Genomic DNA, 24905 nt, shown 5'->3' with positions numbered 1-24905 from the left:
TTCCTCTGGAATCCTAGATGGTCATTGTTTTTTATCATAGTTCTTACAACATTCAAAGTCATTTCTTTTTATAACATTATTATTGTTTAAATTATTCTTCTTGTTATATTCTTTTCATTCTTGATCAGCTTATAAAAGTCTTCAAAAATTTTTGTTAATAATAGTGATGTTAGTTATAGATTATAAATTATCATTATAGATTCTTCTAGTTCTGGTTAGTTAGCTCTGTGTCAGTTCATACAAGTCTTACCTTGTCTCTCTGAAATTTGTTTTCTCCTTTCATACAGTACAATAGTATAGCATTATTCCATTACATTCACAAACCAAAGGATTTTCAGACATTCCTCAATTGATAGGCAGTTTTTTTACTTTCCAGTTTATTTCCACCACAAATCGAGCTTGTAAAAGTACTTTTTACGTGTATTATCTAGTTTGATCCTCACAATCACCTTCTGAAGTAGTAAGAATAGTTGATGTTATCCCCATTTGACAGCTGAGAAAACTTAGGCCCAGAAAGATAATGTGACATTTTTATGTTCATATAGTTAGCAAGTGATTGAGCAAGGATTTAAAACCAGATCTTCTGTCTCTTTATCTAGTATTGTTTCCATTATACTGTATGACCCTAAGCATCTGTGCCCATAGGCAGATTCTTGCAAGTAGGAATACAGGTGTTAAGGAGATATAGAGTTAAGTTCTCAAGTCTATTACCAGGAAGTCCAAAATTTCAAGCTTTGGCTACAAAAATAGGGCATGGTCTCTATTGATGCGGGACATCCAAGTCTAAGAAACAAGGAATTTGTTTCTGCCTTTTTGAGAATAAATAGTTTCATTCAAATTAAAAACTTTTATGAAACTATATTTAGAAAAAGGGAAATAAAAGAATGCATACTGTTATATAGAATAGGAGATTAGAATAAAATGAGACTTAACCCATATCCAATTTGATGAAACACTTGCACCAACAAACATATTGAAATTTTACTTAATTCAGGAAGATTCTGAATTCATACAATAACACATCCTTAGCAATTTGCGAAAGGTTTGTGTTAGTCTATTTCCCTAACCTCAAGTTAACCTGTTAATTAAGACCCTCTCTTTAATTTTAATTTTAATTGCTATGAAATTCACAACTAATTATTATTAAGTTTTGTGTTTCAGAATCACAGAAGAAGAAAAAATCTGTTGATTTGATGTATTTATGGCAAATGTTATACTTTTGTGGAAAACAGATGAACCCCTTAGTTTCAAAAATGTAAAACACTTAAAAATTTTAAAAGGCAAAGCTCTTCTGTGCTTTGCTGTTATTCAGTCATGCCTGATTCTTCATTATCCCAATTGAGGTTTTCTTGGCAAAGACACTGGAGTGATTTGTCATTTCTTTCTCCACCCCATTTTACAGATGAGGAACTGAAGCAAACTGAGTTATGTGACTTGTCCAGAGTCACACAGCTAGTGAGTGTCTGAGGCCAGATTTGAACTCAGCTGGATAAGTCTTCTTTATTCCAAGCCCAGTGTTCCATTCACTGTACCACCTACCTGCCCCCTCATCTGTTCATTTATTTCCAAAAATGCCTGAATTATAAGAGGATGAAACAAATTGCTCAGTAATGAAGAGTACAGAATGCCAACACCTACACATTTGAACATCTGGAATCAATCAGTCAACGAGTATTTTTTAGCTCTTGCTATGTGCCAGGCACTGTACTAAGTGCTGGGATACAAAGTAAGGTAAAAGATGGCCCCTAATCTCAAAGAGCTTGTGATATAATGGAGGAAATTGCTTTCAGACAACCATGTACAAAGGAAATAAATGAGATAATCAGCATAGGGAACACACATTAAGGTGGATCAGGAAGGGGTCATTATAGGTATAGGTCCTTATAGTTAGGATGTTAGCTGAGACTTAAAAAAAAAAGCAGGGAATACAAAATGGGATGAATCAGAGATGATGGACTAAAATCTTTTTTCATCCTGACCATTATCCCATGTGGTTACATGTCGCTGTATAAGGGGTTTATGTTATGTGTCTTATACAAGTGTCATCTTCCAAGATTATTTCTATTGATGTGTTATATGAATATTATAGCAAGCTAAATTTTTTTAATATGCCACAAAATATTTTAACTTCTTAATGTCCTCCAAAATTCCTAATAAAAATGGTAATTATAGGGGCAGCTAGGTGGCACAGTGAATAGAGCACCAGCCCTGGATTCAGGAGGACCTGAGTTCAAATTCAGCCTCAGACACATAACACTTACTAGCTGTGTGACCCTGGGCAAGTCACTTAACCCCATTGCTTAGCCCCCCCAAAAAATAGTAATTATAAAATTAGATAAACTTAGAAAACTTATTTAACGATAACAGTAACTGTCTCCAACAAAGTCACCTACCATCAATTCTGCAGTTGTATCTAGCAGCTTAAAAAAATAATAAAAAACATGGAATTCTAATTGACCAAATCAAGTTAATGACTTAGAGTTTGGAGAGGTATTATTTAGTGTCTCAAAGATCCATTTACCACAGAGATATTCAGAATTTTCTGAAAAAGACAGCAACATATGAATATTTCTCAAAATCACCAGACAGTATTCTCCAGATCAGAACTTTCATTTGGTAAAGTTGTGAGGTAAGAAAACTTTGTTGTAACCTTCTGGCAAACTGACCTCATAATGTTTCATTTTCATTAACTCAGCATTTACTGAAATCTAAACTTACCTCCAATGCATTTCCCTGAGTCCTTCAAAGCCCTTTGATAACCTTATCAACAAATCCTTGCCAAGGTGTTATCAATGATGGTAGCATTTTTAACTCTCCCACATGAGCATTATATTATAAATTAGACTGTGTTTCAGGAATCCCAATTCTGTTAACATAGATCTCTCTTTCAAATGCTTACATCATTTCCCTCTTCCCCCTCTACTGAATATTTTCCAATTCATTTACATTATAAAGCATCCAATTCCTTCTTGGACACTTCCCAGCATACAAATTCCTCTGCCCTCTCTAAAAATTCCTGGTTAACCTCATAAGAACTATTTTTCCATCAAGGCTTCCAATGATACTAATGAATTGTCTGAATGTATTAACCAAAATTATTACAAAGCTAGCTAATTCAGTCAATTACCTGAAGCTGATTTCAAAAGTACTCTTCAACAAAATTGCATAGTTGATGAAAATTAGACTTTGTGTCCCTCATCTACCCATTATGTTTTCCCCTATTACCCTAAATTCCTGCTGGCAATCCATGTTCTGATGCTGCCCTCAGGTCTTGTAATCTGGATGAAAAACAATTTAAAAATACATATATTAATGTCAAATTGTTCATGCTATCATTTTAACAAATATTTGCACTTAAATGGGAAGGATATGAGAAAAAAAACCAAAGGAATAAATTTTAAATTACAGAAATTTCGACCTAGAAGGTACTCTTAGATCATCTAGTACTGTTCCCTCTTTTTATAAGAGAAAAAACTGGGGCCCAGAGAGTTGAAATGACTTGCCTCTCATTACACAAATTATTAAGTTTGAACTTACCTCCAACCCCACATTTTCCAATACCCGGTCTAGTTAATCTTCTACATCACCTGACCTCACATTTCTGCCAGTAATCAGGCACTGTGGCATCTGGGAAGAGTGACATTTTGTTCAGTGAAGTATTCTTGATAGCCCACAGATAATAACAGTTGGGTAAACACATATTTTTACTGTCTGATTATAAGGCCAGCCCCTTAGATGCCATTCTTGGGAAGAAAAAAAAATGGCATTATCTACTGAATAGCCTGAATGATTTCAAATCAACATTAATGACTAAATGACTAAATTAATGACTGAATAAAAAGACTCAGTAGCGCCCAGAAAAAGTAATGAAATCCATCAAATCTGAATTTGGAATTAAGTTTCCAGCATAGATTAATTATGCATTTTTAAAGGGAAAGATTGTTGAAATTATAGAAATAGGTTTCTTGAAAGGCTGCATAGTATAATGAAATTTACACTAGCCTTAGAGCCTGGAGACATGAATTTGAGTTGTAACTTGGCTGCCTAATAGTTGTAAAACAACAGACAGGCTTCTTAACTTTTCAGAACTTCAGTTTATTCATCTGTAAAATGGGCATAATTGATGCTCACTATCTAACTCACATAGATGTTGTGAAGCTCAAATGAGATGTGTATGAGATTGGTGAAATGGTATACAACAAGCTATTATTATTTCTTCAATTCTATCTCAATATTTTCAAATGCTTTAAATATGTGTTACTTTTTCATTTTCTCAAAGGCTGGTCAAGTAAATCCAACAGTTAAATTATATGTTGTGAACCTATATGGACCTACTCATACTTTGGAGCTCATGCCACCTGACAGTTTTAAATCAAGGTATGCCATTTTAATTTCATTTTTCTGGGGAAATATTTTTATTTAAATTAATATTTCTTTGCATCTTAGGAGGCAATATAACAACAAAAAAACCTGAACTGAAGTTTTCTCCATTAGTTCTGAAATAAAGTCACCCTTGGACTGGCAGCAATCTAGATGAATTTTGAGTTTCAATGAGATTAGCAACCCTATGAATTTAAGAGTGCTATGGACATGGTGAACTGTGCCTGTTGACAGGTGAACTGATGGAAGTGGAGCAGGTTGTTATGTAAGGTAATCTTCAATTGACATTTCTTCCTGAAAACAATACTGGATTTAAAAAAAAGAACATTTTTTAAAAATGATGTTCTTTTGAAAAAGCACAGTCACCAAAATATAAACATTTTTCCAGATATTGCCTACAGTTTTCTGTTGTCAACATTGCCATTCTTCTCTGTCCAGCATAATTTAAGGGGATTTTATTAAGAAGCTACAAACATACTGCATGCAGTGAGTATAATCATTCAAGGAATAGAATGTCATTAAACATTTTAGGTTTAATTAGCCTAATTTGAAATGTGAGTGAAATCAATAGGAAGGAAACAATTGATTCCTAAGCATTCTGATCATATTTTCCACATGACCAGGATTATGGAACTAGGTAACCACAGTTGGAGGAGAAATATTGTTGCCTCCATTCTAGCTCTTTAAAATGATCTAATAAAAGTGGAGATCCTCTGCTTAAATTCTCCTCTGACACCTCACTGTGGTGACCCTGAACTCTCGAAGCATAAGATATAGTATGTCTTCCCTACTTAAAAAGAGTTTGAGTCCAGGCCAAGAGTGATGGAGTAAATGTTTGTATTCTGCAGACTATTCTAGCTAAATCTATGAGGCTTATCACAAGATTGCCTATAGGATCCTATTTTTTTTTATCCTTGATAATAATCTACTATCAAAGAAAGGGGCTCAGATCTGCATCAGTGAATGTAGAGACTTTTGTGGTATTGAAAAAAAAATGGGAGCTCTAGATATATTTAGAAAAAAAAGCAAAACAGTGTCACTCATTGGACCAAATAATATATGGACATGATTTTCAATGGTCAGGTAATTTAGCAATAATTTTAACAATATTCCTTCATTCCTACCTCTACACTAAAATTTGGCAATAAGATCAACTTGGTGATACTAATCTGGATTTCATAGGAGTATTAGAAAACTTCAATAACATGAATCTATTTGTGTATTTTAAAAGCAGATAATTTAAAAACATAAGCTGTTATCTTTATTATTAATTAAGATTGCTGATTATTGCTCTCAAAATCAAAATGCTTTCATGTGGGAACAATAAAGAAAAGGTGTCCATATTGATTTTAGGACAGAGGAAGCCTAAAAGATAGGGAAGCTATAGAAAAGTGTATTTAGTTCATTTTGATGATCTTTCAAAAAAAACAATACAGGATCATATTAATTTGTTCTGAATGTAAAAATTATAATAGAAGATGCATATAAAAGAAGAATGGATTTGAACCTATGGATCTGTTAGGTTGAGCTTCCTTCTCTTTTTAGATTAAAAAAAAAGATTCAATTTTGAAAGACCTAAGATGTCTACTCATTGCAATCAACAGTGACTATTCCAGAGGACTGATAAAGCATACTACTGTCCTACTGACAGGAAGGTGATGTGCTCAAATTGACTACATTCGGGACATGACCAATGTGGGGATTTATTTTGTTTGACTATGCATATTTGCTACAAATAATTTATTTCCTGTTTCTCTTTTCTTCCAAACTAAAGAGGTTTGGAAGAGAAAGGTGAAAAGGTATTTGAGAGCAAGATAAAATGAAAAGAAAAAGAAAAAAAAGTCATTGACACATCTTTTTAAAACACAAACAAAAAAAGAAGAAAGGCCAGAAACAATCTAGGACAATTTTGAAAGCTGTGTGTTGAATTTACTATATACTTAAAAGGAAAAACAATCTGTATGTAAAAGAGTTTTATGGTTTTGTATACCTAATTCTTTTATCCTTCTACTTGATGTATGGACATGCTTATTTTATTGGATGTTTGTTAAGTTCAGAATTTTAAAGAAAGAAAGGGATGGACAAGAAGGAATTCCTTTTTGGCCTAGTTTTTTATTCCGGGGCATGATGGTTGCTGTAGAGTAGGATCCAAACTTACCAGAAGAGGGAAAATCTCTCCTCTTTGATCTCAAATCCTTATGCCCAATTTTGAGTCTGTGTTTTGCATTCATAAACCTTTGTATTTAATAGTATGATGTGGATACTATGCATTTTAGCTGCACATACATTATTTCATAGGACAAAAATAACAAGATTTTTTCAAACAATTTTATAAAATGGAAATCTTTTGCTGCCATTCCCAATTCCACCCATGGTGAAAGGATTATTGAAAGGTATTATATGCCTGAAGCCCCCTTTTTTGTGAGGCAATAGGATTAAGTGACTTGCCCAGGATCACACAGCTAGTGAGAATCATGTGATAAGTCTGCATTTGACTCAGGTCCTCCTGACTCCAGGTCTGGTGCTCTATCCCCTGTGCCACCTAGCTGCCCCTACCATTTTTCTTTCTAACCAACTGATATGTCTTTTAAAACTGCTAGTTCAACCACTTAAAATCTCTCCTCTATACCCAATGTCCTGACACTGCTGACTTCTGCAGTCACAGAAAGTTGCTTATGTTTCTTCAGGGATGTGTAAATCATTTTGGAAAAGTAAAAATAGTGAATTTATTGACATGCTATAAAACCAATCAGCTTTTTATGTATGTAAACAAATTACCTGCAACTTTTCCTATTGCTGCATTCACAGACTTTTTTCATATTTAGTATTGTTTTTATAAAGTTTCCATACATGTTCTCTTTAATTCTTGATTATGTGACAAGATTGACCACATCACCTCTAGTTTATATCTTTGAAAAACAGTTTATTTTTCTAAGTTTAGCTTTGTAGCCTATAAGTTTTCAACAGATTTTAAAGCAGAGGAATTCCTAGGTTCTTGAAGATTATTTATCTCCATATTTAGGATATTTCTTAGCCTTTCATTGTATATAGTATGTTGCCAGGATGTGTTACACTGTTATTGTCATATATCAATCTGTTTATCAGAGTTCATTATTTCCACAACAAAAAAATTCCAGTTCCAATGGAATTTTTTAAAGTACCCAGATATTTTGGGGGAAAGTTTTCAAGTCTGATGAAGATACTCAGGTCACCTGGAATACTTCTGACAATTGTGTCAGCATAGGATTGAATGGAAAAAAAAAGTCATCAATTAAAAATGACTTTTTTTTACCAATTTTCAGGACTCCAGTCTTTGTATTAGAAGGCTTTTTGTTTTGTTTTTAAACTGGTATTCCTTTATATTCTAATTTCAAGACCTGTAGTAATGCTGAGGAATTAATAACAGTCATTTGAACTGCCAGGCCATTGCTTACCTTCTAAGGATAATTAGGCTGTTTTGCCATAAGATTTTGTAATGCTCTTTTTTGTTTTGTTTTGTTTTATTTTCAAGTGTACTTTCTGTTATTCTTCAGAGAGGATCATGCTATTTTCTATGTCTTTGAATGCTCTTTGAAATGCTTAACTTCCTCCATAACAATATCTACTGCAATGTATGTAACGGTCATTAAAATGTACTTTTGAGGAGCTATAACCAATTTAGTGTGTCTGGGGACCATTTCACATGTGGGTTGCCCCTTATTTAAGACATGTAGAGATCTTAGCAATTGTTACTCTGGTGCCAGTATCAAAAATGGCATCCTCAGAGCTGCATCCATTGACTTTGACCAAGATGACCAACTATCAAGTGACTTGGTGATTCCCCTTTCTCTTTTTTCTTCTTTATCCCAATGTCATGTCCAGAAATAGCTTCAAAGCCAAGTCACTCAGTTTCTCTGCATTTGTTTCCTCATCTACAGAATGTGAAATTGGACTTGAAGGCCTTGAAGTTCCTTTCCCTTTTTGTATTATACTATCACTCCTTGGAAAGTAACTCAGGATATTGGAGAACTATACATTTGCATATAATTTCTGACTTTCTATATTATTTCATTGATCTATTTTGCAGGATTTGTGAGTCAGCGTATCTTATTTATTTGTATCTCAATTTTACAAATAAGAAAATTAATGTTTCCTGAGAGAGGTGACTCACCCAACTAACATCACATTGCTAGTTATTATAAGAGGCAAATCCACCATTCTTTCCTCTAGACTTTGCTGCCTGCCTTATGTAATAGCAAGTATAGGATAAATTCTAGCACTGCTTCTTAGAACCTGTGCTTATACTATACATACTTCATATGGGAGTAGTCAATTAATATATCTCTGGCTCCAGTTTCTTCTAATTGATCTCAAAGGTCCCCTTAAGTTCCAAATATTTTCAAATCATCCACTAAGCCTAGTAGGGATCTTTTCTATTAAATACAAATTTCCTGTCAATGATATAATGAGCTACGATCTATTCAGGTTTAAAATCAAATAATATTTTAATATTGTGATAATTTCTATATAATAGCTTTAAAATAATAAAAGGTCATATTAAAAAATATTTGCCCAAATCAGTTATTTAGGTTTTCCTCATTCACGCTTAATGCATGTTCTCATCAAATAGACTGAAGGAGAGTGAGAGAACAAAATTACAACCAAAAGTTCTTTTGGCCAATCAATTTTGAAGAGAAACAAACTTTATTTTCACTAACCTTTGGTTTCTTTTATAATTCTTTGCATTTTATTTTACACATCATAAACATCATTCTGAGAAGGGATCTATGAGCTTTAACAGGCTTCCAAGGGATCCATACACTCATAGACAAAAAAGAAAAGGAAGAAAAAAAGTCAAAAGCCCTTTTTGTAATCTCTGGCAACATGATTGCATGTGGATGGAGTTGGCCTTGAGAATTTAGATTGATAATGGACTATGGGTCCATGGATATTGGTTTAAATGCTGGTCTGCCTGAAACCCTACCTACCTGCCAGCCCACCCACTGGGAAGACAGAACTTCCTCTGATCCACAAGACTTCATAGACTGCTTAGATATTCTTTTCCAGACCTCTTTCTTTCCTTCTCCCAGCCCCACTGAATAAAGTTCTTGGACTTGAACACCACCCCATTTAAACTGCTTGTTTCTATCTGCATGACTCAAGACAACCAAATTCTGGGAAAACTCCTTGTGCCTTTAGGAGTCATATAGAGTACAAACAAGTACATCTGTAAGTCAATAGGAAAGAAAGGGAAACATTCGTTTAAAATGAAACTTTCAGAGGAAACCTATATTCCCAAGAGGAAGGCCAAAAAAGTGTGATACTACAAGGAAAGACATTTTCCTTCTCTTTCCTTCAGACAAATATATATAGTTCTGTCTGTGTATTCCAAAAGAGCAAGTAGATGGGGATTATAGGAGTGCATATGGCTTCCTGGTAGGGAATCTATTAGCTCTCTGTATTGTTGTCTGACCGTATATCATCCTAGAGGTTGTTTGTTTGATATAAATATATTTTAAAAAAATATTGGAGAGATTTGAGGTCATGTATAGTTAGATTTCACAAATCCCATCTGAAAGCTGTTTATCACCACTCATATTTCTCCCAGCAGGTATGAAATGGAGCAAATTGTTTAGTTATGAAGACTATATGATTAGGCACACTCTGGTCAATTTCAGGACTCAGAATGTTTTCTAGTTCATAAGTGTTAAAATATATATATATTAAGATATAAAATAGTTTAAGAACTTTACTGAACTTACATGACTTCATTTAAATAAAGATAGTAGAATTTTGTGAAAAACATACCAATATTTAAACATCTTTAAATATGGGTTATTATGGCTAATTTAAAAAAATATATATATATATAATTATTAGATATATGCCATATCTCCAATACTTGATTATAAGATATTACTTATCTTAACTTGTCCCTCCACTATGCCTAAGATTATTGTGTACAAAAATGTTCACTGACTGAATTATTTCATTTCTAATTTACTTTTATTAATAACATTAATATTTACAGAGAAGACTACTAAGTACTAGGGCAGACACAAAGAGACCCTGCTCTAATGGAACTTGTAGTTGTATATAGGAAAAAGGTAACTAACAGTCATATATAGAAAGGCACAAAACAAAATGCTATTTATGACTGAGTGGGAAAAGGTCTCAAGAAGGAATCAGGAAGTCTTCATGGAAGAGGTAGGCTTTTAAGGACATTTTGGAATTTTATTAGCAAAGGGGGAGAAAAGACCATTTAGTGTAGGTAAGGAAAGGTAAATAAGTTAAAAGTAACTGGAATATCAAGTGAATTGGTGGGCATATATGAGGTAAAGCAGGAAATATAAGTAGGCACTAGAATATGAAAAAAAAACTGTGAAATGCAGCATTGAAGTTTGAACTTGAATTGGAGAGAATTTGGAGTCACTGGCATTTTTTGAGCTGAGGAGTCACCCTACCAATTCTATAGATAAGGAAAATTATCACTATACTTTATTATATCAGAATGATTCCACAGCTTACTATGATACTTCCTTAATACTCCTCATTAAAATAATTATGTAATTTCACTTGAACAAATTTTATCCTAATCACTATCTTCTCTGAACTCTCACATAAAAGAGATTTCAGTAAGTACAAATGCATCCAACTGACATTAACTCCTATTTTTGTTTTTGCCAGCTTCTTTGCTCTCGAAAAAAAAATGGAGTATTCTAAAGAATTTCAACTTGACAAAGTGTTGAATATATAGAAACCAATGTTCTGACAATAAAATAAAAAATTTAGCCATATAAGTGATTTTCTCCTCTTCCTAATGACATCTATGTTTTGACTAGCTAATGGGCCTCTATGGAAGCTAGGTAGAAACGTTAGAAAAGTAAAGATTGGGATTACTTAGATACATAAGCTAGGTCTGTGATTGATTTCATATTTAAGGGATTCTCTACTACAGGTGATGGCTTCTAACAGCTTCATGACACCTGAGTAGTGATTGGTTCTAAGGCAGTACTCAGGGATTAAGTCTTGGATCCCAATGTCTTGGAGACATTTCCAGGTCAATTCTGGCATGATTCCACTGCAGTCATTGTGGTATGTGGAGTCCTCTGTGGGGAAAGTAAAGTGTTAACTTAGCATCACATGCATTGGAGTTTTCTTAGGTCTGTATTTGATTTACCTAATATGTTTATAATATGGAATTTTCCTAGAATGGTACAATAGGCAATCTAGGTTAGGGCAGAAATTGTCAATTTTTTTCCCCCATTATCATAACACTGCAGAGGATAGCTGTATATCACATTGCCCTGTTTTCTTACTCTATGAAAAAACACAAAGAGACCAAATTCAGTTTATGCCCCTCAATGTTATATTAGACTTTCAAAGAATAGCAGAGCTATAGATAATGGTGAAAGCTAGCAGGTGGACGAGACTGACTCATTCCATTCATTTAACTTATAATTTGCCATTGACATCACCAAAGAATTATTCATAACCCTGAAGCCCAGTGAACTATTTAGGATGCCTGAAGGACTTCATATCTTAATTCGGCACATGGTGTTGACCAAAGAATTTGTCTTTATTTTAAAAGTAATTTAGCAAATTGCTTTGAGCAGAGGAAATAAGATCAATCTATAGATATATTGCATCTATCTATGTTGATTCTGATACAAATTTGTTTTACCTTAATTGATGAATGGATTAACTAATACTGGAGAAACAATATATAGAAAATGTTCATGTTAACCAGTGGATTTTCTCATATTAATAACAAACTGACTTTAGTTCTTTGCACAAATAATTTTAAAACTCTTCTTGCTTTCTCAACTTAAATGTTTATTATCGTTTTTCCTCAAAGCTACATAATGTTTTTGCTAGAAATTTGCATAGGCTAATTTTGTTATGTTGTGTTTAAGGTTCTGATATAATGGGCAATAAAGAAAGACATGTATCATAACTATTGCTATATAGTGCTGAATGTTTTATCTCAAAATTTGTGTCCAAAATAGAGAATATTATATCACCATGGTGAAGTGGGTGAGCAATACTAAGACTGTAGTGAGATGGTTAAATAGACCTCAGAACATCTCCATTCTGACTGTCTGTGAGACAACTACAGGAGCCTGTAGCAAAGTGAGTATGTCTTCTCTTCCTTGTTTCATTGAATTAGAGCTGTTTGATGTCCCCTTCCAGAGGGACGTCTGGAAACTTTTTTTCTATAAAATGATTAATATTTTAAATAGAAACACAAAGGAAATAAATGTGGGCTCCAAAATGAAATCATTGCAAGCCATGCCACTGAGAGTCCTTTGATCTTCACAGCTTCCTAGAAACAATGGAGAACAATGATCCGTTAGGGTCACAAAGAATATACTTTTCTTTTTCTTTTTTTTTTAATAAGATTATAGGCATAAAGGCCACATTTATTAATATCCTGGACTAGATAATAATAATCTTTTCCAAAGAATGAAGCTATTATCTTAAATAATTATTTGAACATTAATTAACCTAAGAATAATTTTTATTTTTCTTTCTCTCTTCTCTGAACAAATGCTGTCTGTATAGTCTGCCATATTGGGGGAAAGGAAGTGAGGAGGCAGGTGATATTTATAAAATGTAATTTAAAAGGGGAAAATGACTTTGTTATTCAAATGAGCCTAAAAAGGCAATTAAAAAGTTGAATTTAATTTTAAAAATTGGTTCTATTGAATTTTAATTCATTCTCCCCTCCTTTTACCCACACCAAAATAAAAGGGTTTACATAGGAAAAGTCTACATCTCTATTACCTATGGCTACTACTAGAAGATAAGGTGGGTAGATGACAATTAAATTAAATGATTTCACTTTTTGTTGCTACTAAAAGAACTACTTACAATGTCCAATCAATCAAACCATTTTGCAGCAGTATATGGGCATGTATGTTCTCATGCACATATTTACATGTGGATGACATGACAGATACACACTTACAAAAGTTGGCAATATACTATATATGTATGTATACTCTATATGTATATATACACTCACATATACTATACACAGATACTTTTGAGAAATCAAGAAATTCAGATATATATATATGTGTGTGTATATATGTATATATATTTCCCTCTATATGTTACATACACTTAAAATGTCGACTATATACAAATATAACAATTAAATGTATTTCTTCAGATATATAAATTTGTCATTTATATGTACTTTTAAAAGTTGGAGAGAGATATACATATAGTTATTGTATATATGTATGCATACATGTGTGTATATATATTATATAATTAAACAAGTATGAAATATGTATATATATATACCCTGCACATACACACATACACACAATCATATATACATGTATGCAAGTGCCAAATTTTGTTTCCATCTGATCATGACAAAAAACGTTCCTTTTTTCTTTACTAAGTAACTTAATAACTAGATATATAGTCACTAGATGAACAAAAGCAAACTGAAAATAAACTGAAACTAAACTTTAGTTATTCTAGCATTAAGAGAAAGAGAAAAATAATTTCTTTCCCATTGCAATTATGTGCTTTAGCAAAGAGTAAAAGCATAAATAAAGTAGATTCACACATGTAGACAATACCAAACTTATCCTTCATTAATAGAACAATTGCAACTCTCCCTTATATTTTGCCTGAGTAGAACAGGCCTCTCACATCTCAGATTTAATTGTTGCTATTGTTAATGTGTCATACAGATTCTCATATACAATAAAAAATGAGTTATTTACTTCAAGGTGTCCATATTATCTTTATTAGAGATTCCAAACTACTCAACTTTTTATGATGTTTTGCATGTATTGTCAATTAATGTGCATGTTCAAGAAAATTTTAGAAAATTGTCGAAGGAAATTGGCCAGTGATGAACATTCTTATTATAGATTAGAATGCATAGTTACATATTCAATTACAGTTCTGTTTGCTGGAGAATAACAATATGTCTAAAGAACAATGAACATTTTGAAGGGTTAGAATGGGTGGGGAACCTGCAGACTTGAGGTCACGTGTACCCTCAACATCCTCAAGTGCAGCCCTTTCTTGAGGACCTAAAGGGCCACATGTCAAGGCCACAAGTTCCACATTCCTGGAAACTTTAGAATGTCAAATACTCTCCTCTACTTCTACTTACTAGATATCACCAATAGATGTATGGCTACAACTGACTATATTCTGAACATTGAAATACGTGTGCCAGTGTCTCCACTATGTACACCTCAAATTATCCTGTCATATTAGAAGGGATTTTCAAGAAAAAGAGCTCATCCATTACTAACTGTTGTTAGTAGCGTGGCAATATCCTGGAACTGCCCATGGCTAACAGTGACATGAAGAGCCACTGTTGTAACTCTTAGCCATACTCTGTATAATTCTGGATTATAGTAGACCAGTTTTTATAAGGTTATTGTTTGCCTGGTGATAAAGTTATATTTATATTGAAGGTTAATAAAGATTTGGACAAAATAATGCAACATAGGTGAACAATGCCATTTATGCATAGTTCATTATAATAGTTGAAAAATAGTAACAGGTGAAAAGATAGTGTTGTAGAATGAGAGAACTGATTTCCTAAATCATTACTAATAATAAGCAGTTTTAAATATTAGGTAGAATATTATTCTTATAGAATAAATGTTTCTGAGGATTAAGTTGCCAGATTTCAATATATCAGGACAAAACTTTTGTCCGTGAAGCACCAAATGTGAACAAAATGCACATAAACATTGCCGTGAGTTATTGACAAGTTTCCAAATTATGTTATCTTGTTTGAATCAACATTTTTGTCCTCTCTCCTATTACAGAAATATATAAACCTTTCATAAAGTAGATTTTTTAATGAAGGTATAGTATTTAAAACTCTTAAAACTGAAACATTACCCACAAAAAATGAATGGTTTATACTGAGAGTGAAACTGAGTAATGTCCATATCTACATTTTAATCCTAGTTGTTGCCAACTTCTTTTGAAGAGCCTAATAATTTTTACTTGACAGATGAAGCCTAGAGGTGAAAATACAAAATACAAAATTGGTAGGGGTTTAAAGGCACTTTATCTTAAGTAATCAAAGGAATCTTAAGGAAAAAAAAAGACTTCTGTCTAGTGGTATCCTGCTTAAAATTCTGAAAGAATTCAGTAAAGAGCTGTGTTCATAGTTAAATGATCATGTAATCACCATTTCCTATTTAAGCATTCAGTTGCTCTTGTTTTGTTGTTGTTGTTGTTTTAAATGTCACTAGGGTCAAAAGACTTTTTCTAGTACTCTGTAGTAATTGAATAGGAAAAAATAAACCTAACAACAACAAAAAATCACACTGATGAATGCAAGTATAAGTTTGTAGATGTCTCATGGAATAAATTGTTTCTTTTCAGAAATATGAAATGACATCAGATGTGTGGCTTTCTAAACAGGTACAGTATGTGTGGTATCTTAACTTCTTAACTGATAGCCATTTGAGCTGTCTCATTTATCCAACTCTTTCTGATGAGTTCTATTTAATCTGATTTTAAAAACTGTACCAGTTAGGCAAAACTAAAAAAATGTCCTAATCTAATCAAAGTTGAATAGAAATAAAGCCTCTTTCTTTTAAAACTTGATTTTGAATATTTTTTTTTACTTTTCCTTTTATGTTAGTCTCAATATTTATATGTACATATAGTTATATATTTATATAAAGTTAGATATCTAGCTAGATATATGTCGACCTTAATTGTATGTACACATGAATGTATGTATAATGACATGTACACATGTTACATATATAATATAGACTTTAAATGCTCTACTTGTGAAGGCGTATAAAAAGAAATATATGATTTATTATTGTTGTCATGGGGCACACAAGGTAGAGGAAAAAGCTGAGATGATAATAAAATAAATACTACTTTGGCCAAAAAAACCGGGTTTAAGGTTTAACCTAACCAGATGGGTGGATTAAATTAGTCAAATAAACTTTTTTTTTAATCTCCCCCAGGAAATAACAGTACTTCACATGCTCTTAATAGGAGCTTCATAAATTTTGAAAGAATAAATGAACCTAATTCCACCTGTGTTTTCACAGGTGAGGCAATTGAGGCCCTGCCAGGTTAAGTGGCTTTCCTAAAGTCAAACATCTAATTAGTAGCACAGCTAAGATGTGATCCCAAGTCTTCTGGGCAAATCCCTAAGTAAGAATTCTAGTGCCTAAAACAAAACCAGGTGAGAAGAATAGCAAATAGGGAATACAGGATGCACTAGTAAGGTACTGGAGGTGGGGAGAGGAGCCTTATGGCTCAGAGAATCTTTCTCCAGCTTCAGATGGGTACTGACAGCAATGTGGTGATAGTTTAAGGTTCCTATAAGGGGGATTGGATTCCACAGAAATAGCAACATATTAAATGAACCCTGTTGGGGAGGATGCTGCAAAGTAGAGGAATGTTAGGCAGAAAAAACTCTTTAGTGAACAAATTTGCCTCTTGTTTATAAAGCCATAATTTGTTTACTAAGGGTTTATAAACTGTATTCTAGTCACAACTTTATGTCTGACTTCTAGTCCAGTGCTATTTTTACTACACTACATGACGACATCTTGAGCAAATATTAATTTAACACAACCATTTCCCAGGGGGTTTATAATTATTTCCTAAGGAGAAAGGACTAATAGGTATAAAATTTATTAAAATTACTAGTACTTACAAAGATAAATAATGGTTCCATTTTTTGTGTTTAGATCTTCATGATTTTGTGCAAAGGTCATTATTTTTGTTCTTATTTATGGAGTAAACAAGCTAATGTAATAAGTTTTGAGGTTGATTTAAAATTTTGGTTGCTAAATAAGTCTATTTGCAGGCATTCTAAAAAAATACACTTAGTTAAAGTAATATTCAAAAAGTAGTCAGAATCAGTTTTCCACTTTTCATAAAATTGAGTTGGATACCAAAAGCAAAAAAAAATAAATTCAGTACACTCATGCTGTTTACACTTACCTAATTTTTTCCCTGCCTGATTTTTTTTTACATGTAGCACAAATGTACATCATCTTTTGGAATGTGCTATCTGCAGTTTATTTACTCCAGATGTAGCTATTCATGATGGTATATTTTTTTTTGGTAGTCAAAACAACTAATTCACAGCTATATAGATAGAGAATGGGAAGATTTACTCTTATGACTTTTTATTCTTTTTGCTTATTGCTTTTGGGAGGAGTTCTTTTTTTATCTAACTTTATGCAAAGTGGAAAATTAAGCCTGATATTATAAGCCAGCTATAATAACAAGAGAAACATAAAAGTAAATCCCAAATTGTGTTCATTAAGTTAACACTTTGGTCAAAGAGGAGAAAATGGTCAAAATAATGTTATCAAATCCTGTGATAAGACAAAACTATACAGAAATATTTCCTGAGCAGATACTATTTCACAGAGCAGTAGCAAACACTGATAACAAATATGCTTAGTTGAAATTATAGCATATTTATCAATTGATAGAGTCTATGAAATAGGTTAAATCCTATAAAGCTACCAAAAGGCATTTCCCAGACAATACACACAAAACTAAGCCAGCAATGTGATGCAAAAGAAGCATTAGACAAATGCACTAAAAAATTGTTGTTTGAATCCTCTTTGCCACTGGGATTGTCTTTAATGTTTTTTTTCTTTTTTTAATGAAGCAGATCAACTTTCCTAACCAATAATTTATTGAATTAAAAAAAACAACAACCAATTTATTCATTTATGCAATAGTAGCATTGTTATCTGAATTCAATCAGATACAAAGAGGACTTTTTTTTAATTTCAGGTCTCATTTCACATATATTTTACTTTATTTTTAAAGCTTTTTCCATATACAATCTTATTTGATTCTCACAACTTTTCTGTTACAGTAGGCTCTATTATTATCCTCATTTTACTTACGAAAATTTTACTTATTATTCTGATTTCACAAATTGAGTTTTGAAGCAGTCATGCAACTTTTTCAGGTTAAGAAATCTAGTAAGTGTCACCAGTAGGATTCCAATATAGGTCCTTCTGACTCCCAAGCCCCAAAGATTGTTGTGAAAGACATTTTGTGTTGCTAAATGCTATACTAAAAAGATAAAGTCATAACTTTGCTCCTGGACTCTAAAGTAATTGAAAACTCCTAATTATTGCATTAGATCTATATTAGCTACTGTGGGAATAATACAAAAGATATATTCAACCAACCAAGCCAACATTTTGGTTAATGCTCAGATTTCATTGAGTGCGATGGACTGTCCTGTTAGGTGGAAAGCAGTACAGCAAATCCACAGAAACAGATAGTGAGAAAGTTCTTGGTTTGAGCAGCAAAACATTGTATGTTGCCATACTTGGAGTGCTGGCCTTTCTTAAAAAGAATGGGTGGAAATATGAAAATTCAATTCAATCTGTAACTTTTCCATACTACCTTTAAATTAGCATAGAAGTGTATCAGAATGGACCTCACCCAAGGACCTGTAAAACAATAACTATTTTCCTGTCTCACCCAAACCTGAGGTCAGAGTAGTGTGGTAGAAAGGGCAAGTGAGGTGTTGTTAAACAGATCCCTCTCACCTTTACTCTCATGTGGCTTGTGTTCTGTGCTGTGGAGAGCAAATTCAAATTTAGTTATCTTTGTTAACCTTGTACTACTCATCCACCGTTATCATTGTTTTTCCTTTTTTCTTGAGGAAGACCATGACATCCAGAAGGTAATGCCATGACATGCAAGTGAACTGGATTTAGGTCAGAGAGGGCTGTGCAAAGTCACTAGCTTCACTTTCTCTTCCAGAGCCACCTGGATCCAGTGGTGAGATCTAGGAGGACTGGAGATGGCCTGGGGATACAGTTGGGAGACCTTGGCCCTTTTTAAGCTAAGGTCTTTAACAGGTCTTAGTTTGCCTGAGGCAACTCCCATGCAAAGAATGGCCTCTATTACCTACTCAAAAAAATCAGTCTGGGAGGGGAACACCCTCAGGGTTTCTGGCCTAAACCAAAATAAGTGCTATTTACATTCACTCTGACCAATCTGGGCCCAAACAATGACCAAGTGGGTTTGGTCTGAGACCTATTGTTAAGCAATCAATGAGACCCAGAGTGAATTGGGTTTAAACCCTGTTGCTTAAGAAAGAAATCTAGCCAGTAAACTCCAAGATATCTAGAGGTTTCAGAGATCAAAATTTACATGCCTTTGGGCAGAGCTCCTGTAGGTAAGGGTATGATATTCTATGTGAACATAAGGAAGGAAGGAAGGAAGGAAGGAGGAAGGAAGGAAGGAAGGAAGGAAGGAAGGAAGGAAGGAAGGAAGGAAGGAAGGAAGGAAGGAAGGAAGGAAGGAAGGGAGGGAGGGAGGGAGGGAGGGAGGGAGGGAGGGAGGGAGGAAGGAAGGAAGGAAGGAAGGAAGGAAAGAAAAAGCTGTGTTGCCCAGACTGGCCAGTTCCAGTTGAGTCCTGTGAAAAATGATTTCTCTTGGTAATCAGTGTCTTGGAGACTCAAAGTTCCACCCTGACAGCCTTCTGTCCAAAGTTGTTCAGAAGGACATCTGATAATGATATTGCATTGAATCTCCTTATCTTGGTCAAACTCCAAACTAGGCCTGAATTGATTTTATCCTACTCAGGTTTGGGTGGAGACAGACTCCCAAGACTGGGGGTGGTATTTCCTTTGATGGCAAGCTATATTCCCCCCCCTACCCATCCTACCGCTCCCATCCCCCCATCCCCCCCAAATAAATGATCTGAAGTACATTCTCAAGACCTTATTTTAATATGACCCACCTTCTGGGACCTATTCTTCGAAGAGCATATAAGGCTGTACCCCAAAATCCCAACCCAAGCCAGTTCTGAACTGCTCCCCTTATGGTGAGCCCAGTTTTGGACTGAACTCCCACACAATGCATGTAAAGCCAGACTGAGAGAAATTAAACTGTGGACACATGTACCCTAATTTCATTTGTCTCCTTCTTAGAATAAATAAACTGGGGTTCATAGTCCCCAGTGGGGCAGCTTCTACCACTACTCGAAAAGGTTGTTGTTTGTCCTTCATTCTCAAAGAGGACCATGACTTACAGGGAGGTGATGCCATGACATGCAGGTGAATTGGATCTAAGTGAGAGAGGGCTGTGCAAAGTCATCAGCCTCACTTTCTCTTCCAGAGCCATCTGGGTCCAGTGGCAAGATAAAAATCAGAAGCACTAGAGATGGCCCTCACTATTATTGTAGGTAATTTTGAAAAGGCTATATACTCACCCAACCATGTAGTTACAGGCATTTACTTTATTCTTATCGTTGTTAAGATGCTCCTATTTACCAAAGTAGAATTAGACTTTTCAGAGAAACTTATAGAAAAATGAAAAAGCATAGATCACAGGAATCATCCTGACTTTCAGTGGAGTTGTCCTGAAAATGCTTTCAATGAAATAAATCAACTTTTCTCCCAACATTTTCATTCAATTACTAAAATCAATCACTTTATTTAGTTATTAGCATTATTTCTATCTGCCTTCCTTCAGATAAATAGAAGGGAAGGATTCCTCAAGTATTTATCATAATCATATTTTTCTCCTCATCCTTCCCACTAGAAATTATCATGTATATATTTTCTTTCCTCATTTTTATGTATATGTTCTCTATCCCTCTCCCCAGCTGAAAAAAACTTGTTAAGGGGAGAGATTGTTTTGTTTCTGTCTTTGTATCCCTAGTGTCTAGAACAGTTCTTTGGTAAAACAGAGAAATACTTATTGTCTTATTGGTCCTCAGGTGAGATCCATTCTGATACTTTTCTGTGATAATTTAAAGTTGGTGGGGAGAAGTTATAGATTGAATTTTCATATTTCTACTGATTCCTTTAAAGAAAATCCAGGATTCCAAGTGTGGCAACTCAGTGTTTTGCTGCTCAAACTCAGAACTTTCTTGCTCTCTGTTTCTGTGGTTTGGTGTATATGTGCTTGTTGAAATAAATTAATGAACAGAAATCCTGGGAGTTTTTTAAAAAATTTCTTTTTAGAAAACATGATTTAAATGAAATTCTGCCATTTGGAATTATAAATATCTCAAATTACACCAAGTAGGTAATTAAGTTTTATCACCAGAAATATGTCACATAAAGCAATACTCAAAAGCTGATGGATGTTATTAGTTGATATTTTAAATATATTTCTATCCATCAGGAGGATCAGCATGATTTAAAAGAAAACTGATTAGATTGGGATCATGAAGAATAGGGTTGTAGTGACTAACAAAGTGATCTGTATGACCTTGGGCTAGTAACTGCTTTTCTTGATTGGTTGGACAAAATAATCTCTAAATTACCTTCAAGTGCTTTGAGTATTTAAAATAGACATTTTGAGGAAGGAATGAATTTTGAACTGAAGATGAAATAAAAAAAAATCTAAATAAAATGTACACTTGTATCTATAACTCCTAATATACCATTTCATTGTAATGATTATCATATTTCTCAAGAAATTATTACAGTGATACATATTTTTAAATAATGCATTGCAGCTTTACTAAGTTGGTATCTGTGTGGAATTGTTTTTAACATAGGAAAACAAATTTAACCTTTCTAGTAGCTGCAAATGAAAGGTCTATTATAAAAATAAATATATAAACTAATATTTTAAGTAAAAGTGAAAACAATATTCCAAGAAAGTATGTAAAAAAATAGAATAAGTTTCTTTATCATTGTCAACAAATTTAGAAGGTTCTGTGTGCATTTATATGTGTATATATATCCCTATATATGGGAATATATACACATATAAATACACACACATGTGCCTATGCATACATATACATATCTCCATATATGATAGATACAAGCATGCTATCTAGATTGTATGTATGCTTATCAAATTAGGAAAAGACACTAACCTATGTAGTTTAGCTAGCAAATTTGACAGGATCCATAAAAAGATCTTGATAGGCTAAAACACTGGGCTGAATCTAGTAAGATATAATTCAATAGGAATTAATATAAAGTCACACAGATGGGTTAAAAAATAACTTCTCAAGTACAAGACAGGAAGAGATCTGTAAAGCATCTAGGGATTTTAGTGGAGTACAATCTCAGTGTTGAGTAGTGGCATAATAGAGCAGTTGAAGAATCTAATGTGATCCTAGGCTGCTTTCAGAGAGACCTACAGTCCTTCTGTATTCTGTTCCTGTCACATCTCATTGGAAGTATTATTATGTTCAGTTCTAACAACTACTATTTAAGGTTGACAGTGATAAAGCAGGAAAGTGCAAATGAAACATTTGCATCTGAGTCCAGAGAAGTGCCAATGAAACATTTGAAGGGACTAGAATACAGGCCATCCGAATATTGGTTGAAAAATTTAGGGGTTTTTAACCTGCAGAATCATAGGATTCATAATAACTATCTTTAAGTTTTTGAAAGATTGTCGGTGCAGCTAGTGGCGCAATGGATTCAGTAGGACCTGAGTTCAAATTCCGCCTCAGACACATAACACTTACTAGCTGTGTCACCCTGGGCAAGTCACTTAACCCCAATGCCTAGCCAAAAAAAAATTGTCATGAGGAATAAGGATTCAAGAGCAGATTCAAGAGCAATGGATAGAAGTTACAAAAAAGACAATTAGGCTCGATAGCATAAAAACAAAAGCAAACAAACAGAAAAAAAAATTCCTGAGAATTAGAAATGCCACAATATGGAACAGACTGGCCTCCAGAGGTAGTTGGTTCTCCCAGGTTGGATATCTACAAGAAAATATTGGTATGTTGTAATGTAGTCTTCCTCCTCCTCCTTCTCTTCAGTCTCTTACTCTTAGTCTTCCTCTGGCAGATATTTGGCATGGTGGATAGACACTGGGCCTGGAGTCAGAAAACCCTGTAATCAAATCTTTTCTCAGACATATACTAGTTGGGTGGACCTAGACAGGTCACTTAGACTCTGTCCATTTCTTCATTTGTAAAATGGGAGTAATTACACTGTCCTTGTAGCTTTGTTGTAATATTGGCAGAACCATATAAATGTTAGTTATTGATATAATTATCATCATCACAAGCATTTGTCTAGTTCTTTAAGTTTGCAAAATGTTTAACAGGTATTATCATGATGTATAGGTTGGACTAACTGGTTTCTGAGAATCTTTGCAGTTCTCAAAATGATGGTTCTTTATATATCCACTTACAATGTATATGCATGTGTCTACAAGTTCATTTATAACATTCTAATTTTTAATTATTGTACTCTTTTCCACACAAATGCCTTCTATTACACAGCACTTACTATGCAGAGATCTGTGTGCATTTGAAACTGATAATCTTATTTCTTCTTTTTAATATCCCAGAATTTAAACATTTTACTAATTCTTATTGGATTTTTCCAAGTTATTTTCAAGAAGTGGTTTCAATGTAATTATTGTATTGCAGCAATGTGAATGGATATGCTTATTTCTAATGCCAATCTTAGATCACTGCATACACTTCTATACTTGTAGAATGAGGAGCCTGTGTTTACCAAAGATGGCAGCAAGTTCTTTATGACAGTCCCTGTTAAGCAGGGAGGTCGAGGAGAATTCCATCACATTGCCATGTTCATTGTTCAGGTAAGACTTTTAACTTCCTCCTGTAGTTTGGCAATATTCTCACCAATCTCTTTTATTGTATGACCATCCAGACCACCTAGGAGTTAGAGAATGGCCATTTGTTCAATGGAACAAAAATTTATTATATACCCTCTTTTAGTACAATTATGAAGAAATAAACTCATACTCCTCAGTTTGGAAATGAAATTTTCCTAAAATTTATCCTACCTTCACCATTCACTCTCTGTTCCCCAAAACATATCCTTCATTCCATCCGGGCTAACCTCCTCACTGTCCTCTGAACACACCATACTCATTACCATCTCCAAATCTTTGACAATGCTATTCTTTCTGTCTAAATTATTTTTCTTCAAATCTTTCCTTATCCACATTCTATTTAACTCTCAAGATAAATTTCAAATCCAGCTTTTTCAATGTGATCTTTCCTGATTATTTCATCACCTGTTGATCTTTCTCTACTCACTATGTGTTATCTGCTCATACTTGGGACACATATTAAAGCAATGCAACTTAACTTCATTTTTACTCAAAGATGTCCATGTAAATGTCTAGCAACCAGCTCTCTCTCCATGGAAAAACATATACAAAGAATAACATATTTTAAGTTTAATCTGCATTATTAACAATTTTCTAAGTCTAGAAAACCATCAGTGCAATAAATCAAACCATCATTAGAAGCATTTGCTGATTTCTGAGGTTTAAATGTTCACAGTAACATTTTAACAATAGCTTACACATTCCTGCTTATTTAACATACATATGTATATTTTGATATCACAGTGATTTTTGTCCTGGATGGCTGGGAGAATGTCTTATATTTCATGTATCCCCTCATCTTCAAAATATTGCCAAGTATGGAACACATAATAGGTACTCTATTCACACATCATTTGTGAAGGGATCAAAGACAATCTATCTCTTTGATGAGCATGAAGTCTATAAATACAAAAACAAAGAAACTATTTTACTTCTATAACAAGGGGACAAAA

At 33.7% G+C, this 24905-nt stretch overlaps 1 protein-coding gene across 1 annotated transcript in view; it reads left to right on the top strand.

Moving 5' to 3' along the window:
- Positions 1-24905, top strand: part of DPP10 (dipeptidyl peptidase like 10) — a 956967-nt gene that overhangs the window by 878820 nt on the left and 53242 nt on the right. Inside the window, exons 10-13 of the mRNA XM_078146817.1 lie at positions 4280-4377; positions 12369-12492; positions 15745-15783; positions 23809-23916. Coding sequence (XP_078002943.1) covers positions 4280-4377; positions 12369-12492; positions 15745-15783; positions 23809-23916 — 369 coding nt within the window. The remainder of the gene's footprint in view (positions 1-4279; positions 4378-12368; positions 12493-15744; positions 15784-23808; positions 23917-24905) is intronic.

This window comes from Phascolarctos cinereus, unplaced genomic scaffold (genome assembly GCF_003287225.1).
Source record: "Phascolarctos cinereus isolate Bilbo 61053 unplaced genomic scaffold, phaCin_HiC Scaffold_726;HRSCAF=1367, whole genome shotgun sequence".
Taxonomy (NCBI): Eukaryota; Metazoa; Chordata; class Mammalia; order Diprotodontia; family Phascolarctidae; genus Phascolarctos; species Phascolarctos cinereus.
This window is presented reverse-complemented; position numbering and strand designations above follow the sequence as displayed.